Raw genomic sequence first — 18567 nt, forward strand, 5'->3', positions numbered from 1 at the left:
ATGCAGCTACTACTCTAACCTGGAAGACACAATGGATGTGCTCAGAAATGGCTGATGATGAAGAGAGGTGGTGCTCACCTCACTGTGTCCGCTCTGGCTTTATGGCAATGTAGGCCACAGCCACAAGCTTCAGGCAAGGCTGGTGCAGACCTCTGGAAACACATGGTGTATAGTGCAGCTTTAAATTCATATTACAGCATTTACCACCAATACCACCCATGACATTGACTATGGACATGAAGACGACTATGTTGAAGTTTGTGCATGGGGTGTTTAATCAAGGATGCATTCAATCTAGTTTCATGTATTTGATTTTAACTTTAATCTTAGATACACATTAAAGGGGTGATAGAATGCAAAACCGATTTTACCTTGTCATAGTTGAATAACGACAGTTCGTGGGTAAATAAGACATACATAGAAGCTCAAAATCCCATTGATACCCCTATCCTCAGCAAATCTCACATTTTGAAACTGCCGCTGAAAACGGGCGAATCTCAACAAAGCTGGATGTTGACGTCATGATCTCAAGTCACGCCCCAACATTTGCATAGGCTACACCACTGACCTGAGATCAGCTTAGTCTTCTGAAACTAGCTAGGTCATGCAGATCTCCAGAGGTACGCTATTTAATTACTAAATTCACTTCTGAGACTTTTTTATGCGAGAACTCAACTATGTAGAGGTCAAATATGGGCCGTTTTACAAAAATTGATGGCTTTTTGCAAATTTTGTCCGACTGTGTGTCGCAGTTCAGCAGGAGCTCAGCAGGCTATGTGACAGCGGTCGGTGCTGCCTCACCGCCCGGTGTGTCCTACTTCAGAGACTCGCTGTGAGCTAGCTGGATCTCCGTCACGAAGGGAAGCCCGCGGCGCTCCATACCCGCGCAAAGTCACCGGTTCTGGGTTACTGGACTACAAAATGCAGAGGCCCTGATGGAGCTCCAGGGCCTGCAGCTAGCCGCGATCTTTAGCTACCCATAGGATGAAGGGACAGTAGCAGCTAACGAAATCCCTAATGTTCACAAAAATGCATTAAATTGAAATCGGACACCATAGTTAGCTTTATAAGACCTTGGGGTATATGTTCTATAAGTGGCGTGGTGAAATTCAAACTGTAAATAGACTTTAATTATGCCGAAAGTGAAGCTAACTAGCTAGCCGTGATCTGTACACATAGCTAGGATTGAAGCGAGAAGTAGCAGCTGAAGAAATCCCTAATGTTCACAAAAATTCATTAAATTGAAATCGGACACCATAGTTAGCTTTATAAGACCTTGGGTCAGATGTTATATAAGTGGCGTGACGAAATGCAAACTAAATATACTCTAGTTATGCCGGCAGCTGGCAGCCAGCCAGCTCCGCGGAGCTCCACTGAGCTCCAGTAGTCCAGTAGCCGAGAAACGGTGACTTTCACTGGGTGAGGTTGCCGTTTTCTCGTCAGACTGTGTGGACACATCTTACCAAATTTGCAATTAGCCATCAATTTTTGTAAAACGGCCCATATTTGAGCTTTATATAGTTTATTTCTCGCATAAAAACATATCAGAAGTGAATTTAATAACGAAATAGCCCGACAAACAACATATAACTTTGCAGTGTCTGAAATATGAGACCTGCTGTCTCGTCTCCAATGTGTTTTTATGGGGTTCGCTCAAACCAATCAGCGTGCAGCTCATCTAAATATTCATGAGCATACCATATTTGGAAGAAAAGCTCTTGTTCCAAATAGAGCCATATTCACAGGGTAGTTAAGGGCCTAATAAAATAGCATTCGGGCAATTTTCAGCCCAACCAATGTTACATACCCTATTAGGAGACCTTAAGGAACAGTGTGAAATACCCTATATAATCATTCTATCACCCCTTTAAGCAAGTCAAGTACACAGAATGATGATGAGGCTTGTTTCAGTATCGATCTCACAAAGGCCACTACAAGCTGGAGCCATTTTATCAAGACTCACACATCTACTCTAATTTTATTAGATAGACAGTTTAATTGACAGCTTAAGAAATCACGACCATTGTGAGGGCAGGGAACACTGTGTGAGGGAGAGTCTAAATACACTAACATTAGTGTTGTCAGCAGAATGAGCTATTGACAGAGACAGCCTTAATCTGTTTTAAAAAAAAAAAAAAAACACAGATGGCAAGATCACTCTCACACACACACACACGCACACACACGCACACACACACACACTGTAAATGCAGCACACAAACACAAATACACAGTGCTCATACACATAAACAGCCTCAGACAGGGACAGAAATATACTGGGGCCTAGTCTCTCACTCCCTCATGCACTAACTGCAGGAAAATTGAAACATACACACACACACACACGCACACACACAAATTCTTACATTTGATCATTGCTGGCGTATGACATGCTGAGTTAAACAGTGTTTTAGAAGAAGTCACACATGGCCTAAAATAATGGGATTAAACAGCAGGCCGTCGTGGCTTCCAGTCAGAGGGTGTGGGCAAAGAGATAGAAGAAGCTTTTTAGTGCTATTTTGAAAAATGTGCAATTGAGTATGGGGGGAAAGAGACCTAGAAAGAGGTAGATATATGAAGGAAGCACATATAGGATAAAAACGGTCTATAAGAAAGGGAATTGATTCTCCAAAAATTCAAGGCACACTGCTTTGTACCAAAAAGTTGCTGAAAAGCCTTCATTTCTTATCATGTGGTTATATGTTTAGAAACAGGACCAACATGCATTGATCACACTCTGGTTTTTCGCACCGTTAAACAATCACACACAGACAAGTGAATTGTATAAACATAGCTCAGTCAAATATGTGAGACTGATCATTTTTGGCAATTGAAGCACCCAAGGAGGGATAAAAGAAAGCAAAAAGACGAAAATAACAAGGACAAAAAAAAAAAAAAAACATTGTTGCATTTCTGTGTACAACTGCATGTGTGTTGCGTGCTTGTTGCCGTATATACAGTACAGCCTGTGATTGGAAAAAATGAGGGGGAAAAAGAGGGGGAGGATCTAGCAAGTATACGTATCCTATATATATATATATATATATATATATATATATATATATGAATGAATGTTACTGCAATTACTGCTGCTTTGTGATAGGAGCCAGGTCAGTAAGGGTCATCGTTGTTACTTAAAAACCCGTTTACATTGACCAATACACCATGTATTTCTAAATGTAACTTAAAAAACCTTATTTACAGCTGTCCGAGTTTGTCTGTCCTTTATGATGACAAACACTGTATTGACAGAGAAAAAAAAGGATATGGGAAAGGAGAAGGGGAAAAGAGGGAGCAGGTGTAATGGGGGAAGGGCAGGGGAGGGTAATAAACTGGGGCACAACATGTAAGCAGAGCACCCAAGTGGAGCAGTAAGGAAAATCATCTGTCTGCCGTCTGTCAGCTGATTGAATAGAGTGCCGGACACAGGCATGAATTAATTAGTGTGTACCTTTTTTTGTCATGTGGACAATGATAGATCACACACACACACACACACACACACACACACACACACACACACACACACACACACATTTGTACTGATATACTTGTGATAATTGATTGCGGTAATTCACTCCCAAGCCCTTAACCCTAACCTGAACCATCACAACTAAATTGTTAACCCCAACCCTTAGCCTAACTTGAAACTAAACTCTCAAACTGCCTTTTAAAGATGTAAGGACTGGCCAAAATGTCCTCCCTCGCAAGATATAAAGCTCACAAAGATAGATGTACCTGAACACACACACACACACACACACACAGTAGCATGTAGCCAGAGGGGCCTGAGGTGGGGTGAGCTGAGGAAAAGAAAAGGCGGGTGTCAGTAAGCAGTTTCCCTGGCAGATGGTGCCTCGTTCGCTGTCTGCCCTCACAAAGAAACAATAGACCTCATAACACTTCCACACCCACACACACACACACATTAACTGTGACGCATACAGTACATATTGCCTTCAGGAAGTTCAGCGGGGACGTCATACTTATAATAATGAGCATGAAACAGATCCCTGACACTACTGCATATTATACCGCTGAATCAAAATGCTTACAAACATGCATACCCAAAGTAATCACATGGGTGATCAATGGACAGTGCGACAGGATATATTTTGGACATCCTTTGCTAACGAGGGTGTGGAAATAACACGGAACACACTCACCCACTCACAATATGTCTGGAGACTGAGCAGCTCAGTGTGAGTACATGCAGCGAGGAAAATGATCTGCCTGTCAACGGACTGAATAGAATGAAAGAAACTAGGAAATGGACATCAGTGTTTTTTTCTTCATGTTTCTTTTTGTAGCCTGTACTTACAATAACCCCCTTTGGGATAATTCACCATCAGCATTTAAAAGCTAATTTAAATATATCTAAAAGAAAATGTCATCCGATCGAAGGTTTCTCCTGTTTTCTGGTCAGTCTGACTGATTTTGAATGTGTCCTTTCTTCTTGACTTGAATCAGTTTTGTTTTTCTATAAAAAGCTGCATTGTTCTGTCTTTATCATCCTCTCACTCCCCCATTATTATCTATTCTTCCTTCTCTCTCCGCACATTATCACATCTCTGGTCTCTTTGTCACCAGTGGTTTTGAGTCGACAGCAACGGAGGGTCCAGCTCATGCGGATCCGACAGCGGGAAGAGAAGCTGAAAAAGGAAAAGGAGAACAAGAAGAAGAAAAAACGAGAGAACCAGAAGACCAACCACAAGCAGAAAGCCCACGCCAATCACCACCACCAGCAGTACCATCACCCAGCGGCCTCCCACCCTCATCACCAAGCCCAGAGCTCTCAGCCACCTAAAGTCCCTCCTCCTCAGACTGAACCCGGCTACCACCGCAAGGCCAACCCTAAAAGGCGCTTTGATGGAGATGTGCTGTCACCGGTAAGATGCAGTAGACTTCTTATTCTTAAAATGAAATTAAGTTGAGATTATGGCTGTATAGGTCAAAATGTCATGCTTTCAAAAAATATTTCAAGACATATTAAAAATAAGCTCTCTAGTAATATTTTTAGTGTTTCTATTTCATGTGCTAATTTACTTAAAACAAACAAAATACAACTAGAAGGGCACTCAGAGAGTGCAGACCTCCTCCAAGTGATGCCCTATCTCACAGTGTTATGGCAATCAATTTTCCCAATTATTCCGACACCACATGAATGCAGCACAAATGCCATATGTGGCAATGTTAACAAAAGAGAAAAATAATGTGTATCTTCCCTATGATTTTGACCTTTGTAATGGGTGTGTATATACAGACACTAGAGGTTGTTTTTCAATCTGTTTTCCTTTTTTAAATCAATTTCTTTTGTCATAATCTATATTTTACTTACTGCATATTACACCTTTAAAGAAATAGTTTGACATTTTGGTATATATGCTTATTTTGCTTTCTTTGCCAAGAGTTTGATAAGAAGATTGATGCCATTCTCATGTCAGTATGTTCAGTATAAAACTGAAGCCAGCAGATAATTAGCATAGTTCAACATGAAGATTACAGACAGCTAGCCTGGCTCTGTTTGTTGGTAAGAAAATCTGCCTACCTGGGTTTTACCGAGGGCTATCGGTGAGATTATTTCCAGGAGCAGTGACTTCCTAAAGTCTTGTTGTCTATGTAAGGTTCCCCAGCAATCAGTGGAGACTTCATGTGCTCCCATCCAAGAAATAGTCCTGCAAATAACCCCTAGTAAAACCACACATTTTTTACACTTCCGAAAACACGGACAACAACCAAAAACAAGTTGTCCAAGTTACACATGTATACAGTGCCATGGATACTGTGCCTGTGCACTATACAGTATATTCCTACCCCAACCGTGTATCATCTGTCCATCCACAGAGCTACATCCGGAGTTTCAGGGACAGACAAACAGACAGACGAGCGTACTCCCACAGTCGAATGATGAGCCGCTCCCGGATGGCCGAACTCGACTACGACTGCGGCTCTCGAGTGCCCCTCACGGCTCCCAGTGGACCCCCAGTACGCATCTGAGACGGAGAAATGCACATACACACACAACCTCACACACACACAATCACACAAGGCTACTTCAAACCTCTTTGTCACAGTTAGGGGTAGAAAATCTAACCCTACTGTGCCAACCTAATCAACTGCCTACAGGAACTCAATATGTCCCACACTGGTTTTCTCCTCTCAGACCTGTAAGAAGTTGTATTTATTTGGCCAGTTCGGTCATGTTTTGTTTTTTATGAATGTCAAGACACAAGAGCAGAGCTTCTTCTTTTGGATGGAGCAAGAACTGATTGCTTGGTCAAATCTCGAACATGAGTCATTACATACTGTATTTCTTCAACTTTAAACTTCTTACGTTACCATACTGGTATGGGGGACACTGGAAAAAATAGACCTGTATGGTAGGGAGTTGATTGAAATATTTGATTTAAAGAATCTTCTGGTTGCTTCAAGCCATAACAAGTTTTCTCTCAGACTGCAGTGGAGGAAACAATCAAAACACTAATTTCTCCACAGGAGGGCTGCATCATTTAAAAAAAAAAAAAAAGCATTACGTGGCTTTCATGGAGTCAAGGTAGCACAATCTTCAAAAAACCTTCCACAGTATCTTTAGTTCAAGGGTTATTTTTTTTTTTTATTATTATTTTTTGGCATTTTAGGCCTTTATTTGATAGGAAAGCTTAGACATGAAAGCGGAGAGAGAGTGGGAGCGACATGCAGCAAAGGGCCGCAGATCGGAATCGAACCTGCAGCCGCTGCGGCGAGGACTGAGCCTCTGTTCATGGGGTGCACGCTCTACCAGTTGAGCTACCCAGGTGCCCCCCAGTTCAAGGGTTATTAACGAGGAAATGATTTGCTTCAAGGATTCCATTAAGAGCGCTCAGAGGAAAATGACAGAAGAACAACAACAAATAACACAGCTAACACTGACACAGAAAGGCAGCTCTTCTTCATCATCTTCTTCACTGAAAGGTCATGTGTGAAGTACATAAAGTCAGCCTGGTATCTTCACTGATACCCTGTCAATCCAGAAATGGCAGCACAAGTCTTCTGCTGCTTTAAAAAGTCTTCACGCTGAAGACAATTTTTATGTTATTTCACCCACAAACCCTCCATGTGTCATTGCCTACACTGGTGCCATTTTCCAAGGGGAATCTCATAACTCTCCTTTTGCCCTCCATCGTCAGCTGTTTTACCACACGGACCTGAGCAGGAGACACATCCATACCTCCCCTCTTCTTTCCCATTTCCACTGAATTTAAAACATGTTTTAAGCTGCTGTATGTCATTATCTTTGTTGACATGTTTTTTTAGTGCTCTCATGTCCATTTTGCTCTTCTAACCCTAAACAAAATCTTAAATTTGTCAGCTATTTGTCTAAATATGCTGTTAAGGCACAAAGACAATACATTGCTATCTGGTCATACATGGCAGAGTTAAATATAGTGTGTTTGTGTGTGTGAGTGGACACAGGAGCCCTGTGGCAAGTGATGGACTGCACCAAATTTTGGCCAAGGAGAGGGGGTTTCATTGTAATGTATGTAAAATATGCGGTATTGTTTTTCCTCTTTTTTGCCAATTTACTGGTCAGATTAAAGATGTGAATCCTATAGTTTGTATGCAGTGTTAAATGTTGAGAAGGAGGCGGAGGATGATAATCTCCTGTAAATGATAAGACAGTGAAAAGATGAAATCATTTGCAATGGCGCCCTCTAATGTTTACTACTGGACCTTTTTTTCCTAGACTTATTGTTTATGTGTGCATATGTTTGTGTGTTACATGCATCTCTGCATATGAGTTGCTTTTAAATTGAAATGTGCTCCGAACATTGATATTGTTGTCCTGAACAGAGAGGCGAAGGGAGTTAGATTTGTACAGGGAGGAACAAAGGAACTATTTTTGTTTTATTTGAACCTCTTTGAAATTGACGTACTGTAGTTCCCCACAATAAACACCAACACTACCAATGTTAAAATCCCCACTGAGACTAAATGTTACTGCAAAAAGACTTGGATTGTGTTTTATGTCAATTTTTGGAGATTTTACTTTTGAGGTTTAGATAAACAAAAACATTCCACTGTACTGTACTTAAGATGGGATGTGACGGGCTTAGCACTAGAGGACCAATCATTACCACCTTAACCCTTACTGCATGAGAATCCTTGTGTAACTGTTTCCAATGTGTCAGTATTTTAGCGTGTCCCTGTTGTCATGTGAAAACCTCAGATTTCCAGTTATAGTTTGTTGGTCCCAGGGTGCAGAAAACACAATCCACATTGACTGAATGAAGTACAAACTCTTCTCTTCTCTTCTCTTCTCTTCTCTTCTCTTCTCTTCTCTTCTCTTCTCTTCTCTTCTCTCTACGCTGTCCAGGTAAAGGGCTTTGAAAATACATTAAAACAATTTCCCTCCTATTGACATGCATTATGCTAAGTCACCTTCTAATCTAGTGTATCATTGTTATCATTGTACCAATAATGTTTTGCAGTAGTGGCTGTTCAAGTGTTATTTGGGCTTTTGCTTACACTTTAGTCCTGTTTGGGTCTTATTTTGGGGTTTTACTGTCAAGCGCTTTTAACATCACTGTCTTTACATTTTAGAAAAAGATTTTTACAAAATGGTAATTTGAAACATAGTAGGCACCATTCTTGTCTTTGGGGACAACATGAATTATTGTAATTAAATTGTCAGTTCTTTTTATTAGCTTTTTTATTTTTGTTTTCATTATTTTTTGTGATTGCCTGTCACTGCTGAATATACGTGAGGAAACACTTGTTGTAGATATTGAACTGTAAATGATTTTAAAATGTACAAACGTTTTCTTTCATTTTCATGTTTACACCATGATCACTTATGTAATTTATCCAGCTGATTGGATCAGGCCTGTTTTATATTGCGATACTACTGTATGTCCAATTGGTTTGATTTGGCTGGGTGCTGGAAGCACTTGTATCATTCTCATCCTGCTGTTTCAACGTGTAATATTGAAAATCAGCAAACAAACTGAGCCTTGACTCTGATTATCAGCTACCTTCAGTAATTCAATAGTTTGAATTTTGAAAAGAGACAACAATTCATTTTCCTTCCATGCTGTTTAAATGTGTACAAATCGCCTAATTATTATTATTATTATTATTATTATTATTATTATTATTATTGATAGCATGAATTTATATGGACCTAAAATATGATAAACATTGTGATTCTACAATCTAGTCTTGTTTGTCTCTACTGTTCCTAAATAGTGATATACAGAGGTGCATTCATGAGTACTAATACCAAATACCAAGGCACACTTGCACACACTAATACAAACATTTGACATTAACAGTGACAGTTCAGAGAACAAAATAAGGTGTGTTTGGCCAGTGATACTAAAGCCACAGTTTGTCAGAGAGCACTGACAAGTTTATTATTGTAAAATGTCTCGCTCAGTATGTTGTCACAATTTTTTTTAAATAAATCTGAGGGAATCCCTATCTATATTGTTTATTTCTGGTATGTGTTGATTTAAAAATATATATAGTCTATTGGCTGATATGTTATTGTCAGATTTGTTTTAGCTCTCAAATATCAAAATCTGTATCGGATCAGGCTATACAGTATATCCTTATTTATGCAGTACTTCTTACTGCCCTGCTGGCTTTAGCTAGGATACAGAAACTATGAAGTACACATGGAAAAACTAAGCATCTGGTTGACTGGTTGAGTCCATCTTTATGATGTCTCTCTTCTATTAATATTTCAAAAATGCATTGCAATTTCATAATAAACTATAATAAAGCAGTTATGGAACATGGTAGGGAAGTTATGGTATGACTTGTTGTACACTGTCAAAAACAGAAAAAATAAGCTTTAAGCAGCACAAAAAGTACCTTCACCAACTGATGGGGGAGAGTCACAGAGGTTAACTGACTTCATTTAAAGGAAATTGAAGAGGAACAGGCGGCCCTTTTTTATTGCCGTATAATGGTTGGGAAACCGTTGCCTTTGGCAGCAGTTGCGAGAAAAACAGTGACGGAAACAGAAAGTTCTGATCAACATTGCTGGAAAAGCAGTGAAATTACTGTCTCTCACTTACTTTCTTTCTTTCTGTGCTTATTTTTTTGTTCTGCCAAATTCTCCCTGTACCACCCTCCCGGTCTTGCTCTCTTTCATGCATGCTTGTTTATTGCCTGCCTTCACTGTATCTTTCTTTTCTCTCTCCTCCTCCACTCCCCTTTTAACATCTGCTGGCATTTTCAGTCCAATGACCTCAGACACAAACCACACAGACTGTATAATTCTTGATGCTGTGCTAATCTTCTTTCCGCTGGCAACAAAGCACGACCGAGGCCAGACCATTAACAAGCCATTGTTCACTTTTCCCTGCACCGAGGCCAGTCCTGTTACTGATAATTTCAATAGCAAGGCAGCAACTCCTATTTGCTTCATAAGAGTGAATTAAATGTTAACAGAAGGCGGTTATGCTCGTGTGATTTTAAAAAGCTAACACAGCCCACATCAGATGATGAATGCAGTGGGTAGAAATAGTTCATAAAGAAACCAATGGAAAGGCATGTTGTGGGCTATCTAATGAATGCTAATTAGATGAGTTTAAAAAGGAAATTGTCTTACACAATACATGTGCTATGTACAGACACATTTTTCTTTTATTACAAAATCTTAAAAAACTGGCTGACTCAAGTGACAAACGGTGATAACAAATCTCTTTATTTGAGTTTTTGGCCACAGTGAAGCAACATTTCATGGTCACCCATTATCATACAATCAAACACCCAGCACATGAGTTCAAACTTCAAACATGACTGAGTTCCTTTTTCATTAGATGTTTGTGTTTCTGACAACATTTCACTTCCTTAAATCAGTTACACAAATAAAATCCCTTCTTAATCAAGTCATAGACTTGTACATTTGCACAGCAAGACTTGGAATATGTGCAGTGAAAAGTACCGTTACAAAATTGCTTTTGACTATGGTGTTTCAGGCCCATTTATCTTTCTTGCACCTTGCAAACCTCCCTGTGAATACTGGGCCAATACAGCTACACAAGGCCTTGATTTTACTAATTTGAAACTCTTGCCATTGAATTATTTTTTGCAGACAAGATATGACAAATTCAGGTATTTTTGAAAGAAAGAAAGTAACAAGAATAAAGCATAATTCCTGGAATGACCTTAATTTAAAACCAGACTGAAGGCAGTGCATTGTGCCTCCATACTGCATCTATCCTGTTTATGATGTATACAGTACATTGTCTAAAGATGTATTCCGGTTGCATTAGCTTTTATAATTTTGTGCTTCATTTTAAATAAGCTAACATGGTCAGCATTATGTCTCTAACAAAGGGTCAGTTTATAAATTGTGGTAGGAAAATTTCCATTTTTGTACTATTTATTGTATTCATTTATCATATATGGTGTTTCTAACATTGCCTCCTCCGGTTTACATGATGTCTTGTTGATGCTGTGTGGACTCGCTGACAACCTGAAGAGGAAAAAAGGAGGAAAAAACATGAATTATCTATGTTGAGGACAGAGTGTTGCAAATAATAGAGTGTGAGTATTTTACATCAAGCAGGTATTGTTTGGAGTGAAGTGCTGTGCAGGGGGACACAGAGGCCACTGACAGTAAAGCTGCCTTACAGAAACCGGTGTGGAGGATTTAAGGTTTACTTTTAAGTGTCTATAGAGGGTCGATGCAAACTACAAGATTTGAGTCAACAGTTAGATACTAGAGATGTTTTTTTGCAGCTATGATTACAATATATAGGTTGCTTTCTACTCTCTGCATAATCTATGCTGTCCCAGCCACATGCTAACTTCAGCCTATTTTAGACACAGATCCAAAATCTGGTAGTTTGCTTCAACCCATAGTGAACAGATGATAAAAAGTAGGTGGGATATAGGAACCAGACTTACAGACTGGGCACTAGCGCCCTGGCTCAAAGAATACTTCATCTGGATAAGAATATAACAAATGAAAATCATTCAGTTGAAGAATAATTAATGTTATCTCTTAACAGCTCAAATAAATAGGTGCAAAAATGATATCACAGTATATAGGGCTATGGGTGTGTTGGGGCTGAAAAGTGTACTGTATGTTATGTAAGTGTACTATATATCTACAATATGTGTGTGTTTCTGTGCTCAAACCTCTCCATCGCGGGTCTCGATGGTCTTGATGAGAACAGTCTTTTTGGAGTGAACCTCTGAGGAGCGCTGATGCTGGGACTCAGGGCTGGTCTCTGTAACAACACATTCGTACAGCTCTTACACTACTTCTTAAACTCATACAATAAGCACAAAGTTAATTCCGTTGGAAGACTCATGGTCTAACTAACTAATTGGCTTTGAACAACATAATGACTCGCCTTGCACATGAATGGGACAGCCATCAAATGGGCTAGATGAGTTAGTATGACTATGCCACTTAAATATTTCAACTCGTATTCAAAATCAAGGATGCTAATGAATTGTGGCTGCACCTAATACATCATCTTTAATTACTGTTCACTGTTTTCATTTAAGCAGCCGCAAAGTGGTGCCAGTGAATGTATTGGCAGAGATTAATTGCACATTTGGACGGTTCAAGACATCAGGCGAATGGGCTAAGTTGTGTGATTATTGATGTGTGGCTTGTTGATGATTGCCCCTGTGCATCAAAAAGCCAAGAAGGTTTTGTCAATATTGCCATACAGTGGTCAGAATATGTCACTGCAGGTATGCAACGTGTCTTTAAAATAGCACCTACCATATACAGTCACAAGCTATAATTAGACTTTTGATATCCTTTCATTGACTCATCTGGACTGTAAAATGGATTGTATGGGTATTTCTGTGTGAAGGGAAAAATATGTACTGTTGTTCCTACCTCTGAATCCAATAGAGGAATAAGCAGACTGGACAGGCACAGTGATCCTGCAAAAAGGAGAAGCATGGCATTTAGCATTAGCCTACAAGCTGGTAACGGGGGAGAAAGACTTAAATACTAATTAAACATCTCAATGAAAAAAGTCAAGTTATGATAGACAGCTTGAAACAAAAGTCATTTAACTTCACCCACATCTAAAGGTGAACACCATGCACACACACACACACACACACACACACACACACACACACACACACACACACACACACACACACACCTGCTCTCCTCTCCTTCCAGCAGCTTGCGGTAGGTGGCGATTTCAATATCAAGGGCCATCTTCACATTGAGGAGGTCCTGGTACTCTCTCAGGTGACGAGCCATATCATCCTTTAAATCAATACATAAACAGTTGTATTGTCTGCTCAAATAAACTTCACACCAAGCACAAACTTAACAAAACCTGTTATATATTTGTAATAGCTGTAGAATCACAAACATGGGCAGTGTTCCCATTGGAGGTTTCAGTGGCTCTCAAGTTGGCTGTCAATTTATTTTAATAATCAGTGATGCAGTGGCTAAATCTATAAGTTCTAGTCAATGATTATCACTAGAGTGAAAAGAAACCTGAACTCTGCACCAGTTTGATGCAACTTTCTATAACCTGGTGGATTCATGGAGTGAATAGTGTACAATCACTAATTACCTTCATCTTATTAATGTCTTCCTCCAATCGTGAGATAGTATCCTGGTAACCAGAAGCCTCCCGGGTCATGCGATCCTCCATGTCTCTCATCTGGCGCAGTAGAGACTCATTCTACAGGGGAACAGAGACATGAGGTTAGAAGTGGAACGCAGTGGGTTAAAGTGATAGAAAGACAGAGATAAGGGCTGTGTGTCTTGATGGTGCGGTCAATACTCACGGTGCCCTTGAGTGAGTCGATCTCACAGGTGTAGGACTGGATCTGGTGCCTGTACTCCATGCTCTCCTGCTTGGCATTACGCAGTGCATCATTGTTCTTATTCACAGCCTGGCTCAGGTCAGACACCTGAGGAGAGAGGGGATTAGGTTTTAGCAGTACAACAGCTGAAGGAGACTATCTGTGTGTGTGTGTATGTGTGTGGGAATGTATTACTCATGTTGTGGGGACATAAATCTGTTTACATTGTGGGAATCACCTTCCTTCTGGGAAATGGAGGTCCCCATAACATAAATCATTACATTTTAGGATGAAGACTTGGTTTAAAGGTTAGGTTAAGGTTTAGGTTATGTTTGGGTTACGACGCAGTGCCTGGGTTGGGCGCTATGAAGGGGCACAGGCACAAGGGGACCATATGTGTGGTAGGACACTTTAAAAAACTTCCTTAAAGGTTTGGTGGTTATGGTTAGGGTTAGAGTAAGTCTTCAGAAAACACACAGGTGTGTGTGTGTGTGTGTGTGTGTGTGTGTGTGTGTTCTACCTTAGACTTGTACCATTCTTCAGCCTCTGCGATGTTCTTGGCGGCGATGCCCTCATACTGCATGCGGATGTCCCTCAGAGCGGCAGTCAGGTCAGGTTTAGACATGTCCATCTGGACCTGCACCTGAGTTTCCTGCATCTGGCCCTGCAGCTCACGGATCTCCTGCAAGGTGACAAGAGGACAAAAAAACAAACATTATTTTAAACAAAAAGAAAAACCTTTATGGCAGGAAGCAAAGTTCTCATCTGCATATATAACTGATGTCAGAAAAATCACAACACTACACTTATTATGTTGAGCTCATTAAAAGGGAGGGTTCAAACATAAATCGATAAAATCAGGCTTGGGCATTCTACATCAATGACATTTACATATTAATATAGGGGAAATATAAAATGTCAAACCACAAATTTGCACAGTGGCGCATCATAAAAAAATATTAAAAAATCAAGAATAGCACAAGACAAGTTTTAACATTGTGAAACTAGTAAGCTTTGGTCCCACTCAGCTGTCTTCTGGTCTGACTAAAATATATAAATAGCTTTGCATCTGTTCACATGAACACATTCTTTCTCACCTCTCTCTCCCTCACACACACACACACGCACAACAGCTGACGTGCTCTTTCTACCAATCGGCATTTCAGCATTTCTAAGAGGTCAAAGTTGAGGCAGAAATGACAAAATGACAGGAAGGGACTTCAACTGTGCTGGCATGTGTGCGAGTGTGTAGCTCGGTATGTCCTATGATGTCTTTGGGTGAATGTGCAGAAATTTATCTCTTGCACTTATTGCACTTGCTTTGCATAAGACCTGACTTGAGAACAAGAAATATTGTGTAAATGTGCATAATGTTTTAACATCAGTGGGTGTGATAAAGTGTGACCTTTTTGAGATATATCTAACGTGGCAGTGTAGCCTCGCACAGAGTTGTAATATGATACAGTACAGAACATCCTACTGACATACATAGTACAAAGCTAAACTGTAGGTGTCCGGTTGCAGATAGCAGACAGACATAATTTAAAGACATATCAACAGACCTCTTCATGGATCTTCTTGAGGAAGGCAATCTCCTCTTGCAGGCTCTCAATGCGTCTCTCCAGGTCCAGCCTGGCCAGAGTGGCATTGTCAACATCCTGGATACAAACACAGAAATGAATGTATAAGTACAAAAATGTGCAAGATAGAACAAGAAATTGAGAAGAAAAGATTTTTTGATGATAGAGTAAAGAGGGAAAGTTTTGAGTGTTTCACTTTTTACTTCAGGATTTGAGGATAAAACGAGATATACTGAGATAAACTGAGATATGGTGGGATCTTATAGAAATAAAAGACCTACAGCTCTGAAGGCAGAAAGGTTGTTCTCAGCCTCTTCCTTCTGGTGGATCTCCTCCTGCAGTCTGTAGAGAGAAAAAAGAAGGGTGTTAAAACACAAGTGAATACAAACACAACTGTGTTGGAGAGCATGACTTCTTCCCCAGGGACCAATTACTAGACAGATAAACTAGTTACCACCTCTCATTCCTCCAGCATTCTGATCTCTGTTCTTTTTTTACTTACAAGAATAGAACTGACTAGACAATGACACATCATAGTCTAACTTTTATTTGTATCCACATTGACACACATGCTTGTGCACATGCTCTTTGAGTCCTAAAGCTGTGGTACAGCTGCTGTCTCACAGAAGCGTAACAGTGAGAAAGGAACAGTGGTCTGTCCTTGGCTGGTGCTGTTTCCAGAATTAGCATGATGAAGAATGCATGCATGTAAAAGGTGTATGCAGTGTGTGTGTGTGTGTGTGTGTGTGTGTGTGTGTGTGTGTGTGTGTGTGTGTGTGTGTGTGTGTGTGTGTGTGTGTGTGTGTGTGTGTGTGTGTGTGTGTGTGCATGCATTGTAACTGTTGGCAGGCAGGAGGTCTCTGTGTGTATTTTGATCTCAGTGGGAGCAGCAGGTGCTTTGGCAAAGCTTCACTCAATGCTGCAAGCAACAATTTAAAAATGGCTGATGGAAAGAAAGTGAAGTGTGTATGTGCTTTGTGTGAATTGGACGTTCTGTACGTTTGTGTGTGTGTTTGTGTGTGTGTGTGTGTGTCTGTGTTTCTACATACCGGTACACTTAAATTTAAGTGATGTTGCAGTGACAGAAATACTAAATTCAAAGAGCTGACCTAGTAGCTACAAATAGACCATTCAGAGATACACCCACATCACAGCTCTCTCTCTCTCTCCCACGTCACAGCTCGCTCTCTCTCTCTCTCTCTCTCTCTCTCTCTCTCTCTCTCTCTCTCTCTCTCTCTCTCTCTCTCTCTAACCGGCTTTGTGTGTTCATTTTTGTCTGTCTTCTTTTCTTTCTGTCTGGTTAAAACTTTCTCTGTCTGTCTCTCTGTCTGTCTCAGCTTTATTCCTATGAGCCTGCAAGTCTCTCTCTCTCTTAATTTTTCTCTGCTATGTCTCTTGTGAACAAATTAAAAAAACACCTTTGTAAAAAGCTGGTGGACCATAACACTCACTGCAGTGAAGCGATTCTCATATCTCTCCTTTGTTACTTTGCTGTTTGCATTTTCTCCAGAATAGGAGAGAATAGGAATAGGAGAGTTGTCTTTGATGCCACATGCTTGGCTTTTACTTCTTTCACTGTCTTAACTTTCTCCCTTCTCCGGCTTTCCATTTCTCCCCCCCATATTTTTTTCCAATTAACAGACAGCAAGAGTCCCCCTGTTTTTCTGATGTAGACAAGCAGTTGCCAACCTGGGGGTCCAGACCCCCCAAGGGGTCGCAGGAAAAATCTACTAACAACATACAGTATTTCTGTTACACTGTTTTTTTGTTTGGTTTGGTTTTTGTTTTGTTTGAAGACCTTTCTCTAATATTAAACGTTTTTTTAGAACTACCGGAGAGTTTTATCACAAGCAAACATCACTTTTTGGTTTCAACTGCTCTTAACTCATAGACATTTTTAACCCGTGACAAGAGTTCGCGAGTGAAAAAAAATTAAGCCACATCAGCGTAATGTGTTCTTCATTCCCCCCGGTTTTCATCATTCATTGACACTCTTTAACAGTGCATCCATTGATACACATCAATCCCTCAACTCATTCAACCATCCTCTAACCTACCTGAGCTTCAGTTTCTGCAGGTCATCAGCCAAGTTGTCTCTATCCACCTCCACACGGGCGCGCTGGTTGGAGAGGGCCTCTATTTGCCTCCTCAGCTCCCTCATTTCCTCCTCGTACATATCAGCCACGCGCCCTGGCCCCTCGCGGCCCCTCAACTTCTCAATCTCCACTGTCAGCGTTGCATTCTGCTGCTCCAGGAAGCGCACCTTCTCGATGTAGCTGGCGAAGCGGTCATTGAGGTGCTGAAGCTCGGCCTTCTCGTTGGTCCTTGTGTTGAGGAAGTCCTGGTTCATGGCATCGGCCAGGTTGAAGTCCAGTTTTTCACCAGAATAGGTGCGCACCGCTGCAGAGGAGCCGAACCCTGCTCCCCCAGCACCAGAGGAAACCCGGTAGCTGGAAAAGGAGGGAATGCCGACGTTCTTGACCTCATAGACTCGAGAAGACATGTGGCTTGCAGAGGCGCTGCGGCCACCTCCTCCAGATGAGAAGAGGGAGGACATTGGAGTTGACCCGACGCCAGAGCCGAAGGTGCGACGGTATGAAGAGGCCGACTGGGCCGAGGAGGAATAGGACTTGCTCATGGCTGGTTTACAGTACGGTTGACTTGTGGTAGGATGGAGCCGCTTGAGGTGTTGAGACCCAACTGTCCCACTGGGCAACTGGGAGAGAAACGAAGTGAAGAAATGACACTGAGCGCAGCTATTTGTAGATTTACCACACCCACTCCTACCCCAACCCCTCCTCTCCGTCCTCCCTCTGTCTCCATTCACCCCGTCTGCACTCCCACTACCTCCTCTTCCCCCGCTCTTCACTGTACCTCAATCCCATTTTACCCCCACTTTAATTGATCACTTTGCCAGCATTTTAAATCCAGGACCCAACGTGAAGAAAGTTCACCATGGACCTGTTTTGGAAGATGGGTTAAGATTAGGGAAACACAATGGAGATGCCAATTAAAGGTTAGCAGAGAAAGTTCCTCCATTCCTACCCAAGGTTACTTCAATCTAATCATCTTAACACTGTAAATGAGCATTAATGGGGCTTTTTTGTAGGGACTACATTATATGGGAACTTTATATGGCTGCTTGAGTCAAAGGGCAACTTTGGTTTACTTAGCTGCTTACAATTTCGATAATATA

At 40.9% G+C, this 18567-nt stretch overlaps 2 protein-coding genes across 6 annotated transcripts in view; one reads left to right on the plus strand and one right to left on the minus strand.

Moving 5' to 3' along the window:
- tmem198a (transmembrane protein 198a) overlaps positions 1-9461 on the plus strand; it is a 38549-nt gene extending 29088 nt beyond the window's left edge. For all 3 annotated transcript variants that reach the window (XM_036004202.1, XM_031300105.2, XM_036004201.1), the window contains exons 6-7: positions 4591-4889; positions 5845-9461. In XM_036004202.1, coding sequence (XP_035860095.1) covers positions 4591-4889; positions 5845-5997 — 452 coding nt within the window. In that variant the 3' untranslated portion in view covers positions 5998-9461. The remainder of the gene's footprint in view (positions 1-4590; positions 4890-5844) is intronic.
- A 1211-nt stretch (positions 9462-10672) lies between these two features.
- On the minus strand, positions 10673-18114 carry desma (desmin a). 3 transcript variants are annotated; one of them, XM_031300013.2, is made up of 11 exons: positions 17429-18114; positions 15653-15713; positions 15354-15449; positions 14312-14473; positions 13774-13899; positions 13557-13667; positions 13131-13240; positions 12854-12900; positions 12136-12227; positions 11902-11940; positions 10673-11467 (listed from the first exon to the last, which is right to left on the minus strand). In XM_031300013.2, exons 1-11 carry the CDS (start codon positions 18007-18009, stop codon positions 11426-11428), a joined length of 1467 nt encoding a protein of 488 aa, XP_031155873.1. In that variant the 5' UTR covers positions 18010-18114; the 3' UTR covers positions 10673-11425. The 3 variants fall into 3 exon arrangements, with proteins under 3 accessions (XP_031155873.1, XP_031155881.1, XP_031155887.1); XM_031300021.1 differs by lacking the exon at positions 11902-11940 and having other exon boundaries at positions 17429-18009; XM_031300027.2 differs by lacking the exons at positions 10673-11467; positions 11902-11940; positions 12136-12227; positions 12854-12900 and adding an exon at positions 13013-13062 and having other exon boundaries at positions 13105-13240.
- Between the last annotated feature and the right edge of the window lie 453 nt (positions 18115-18567).

This window comes from Sander lucioperca, chromosome 8, assembly GCF_008315115.2.
Source record: "Sander lucioperca isolate FBNREF2018 chromosome 8, SLUC_FBN_1.2, whole genome shotgun sequence".
NCBI lineage: Eukaryota > Metazoa > Chordata > Actinopteri > Perciformes > Percidae > Sander > Sander lucioperca.

Excerpts from the sequence above, each read along its gene's own strand:
- desma (XM_031300013.2), bottom strand. The coding sequence starts at position 18,009 with ATGAGCAAGTCCTATTCCTCCTCGGCCCAGTCGGCCTCTTCATACCGT. Across the intron at positions 13,241-13,556 it reads AAGACATTAATAAGATGAAG|GATGATATGGCTCGTCACCT; the intron begins GTAATTAGTGAT and ends ATTGATTTAAAG. Across the intron at positions 12,228-12,853 it reads TTCCTCTATTGGATTCAGAG|AGACCAGCCCTGAGTCCCAG; the intron begins GTAGGAACAACA and ends GTGTTGTTACAG.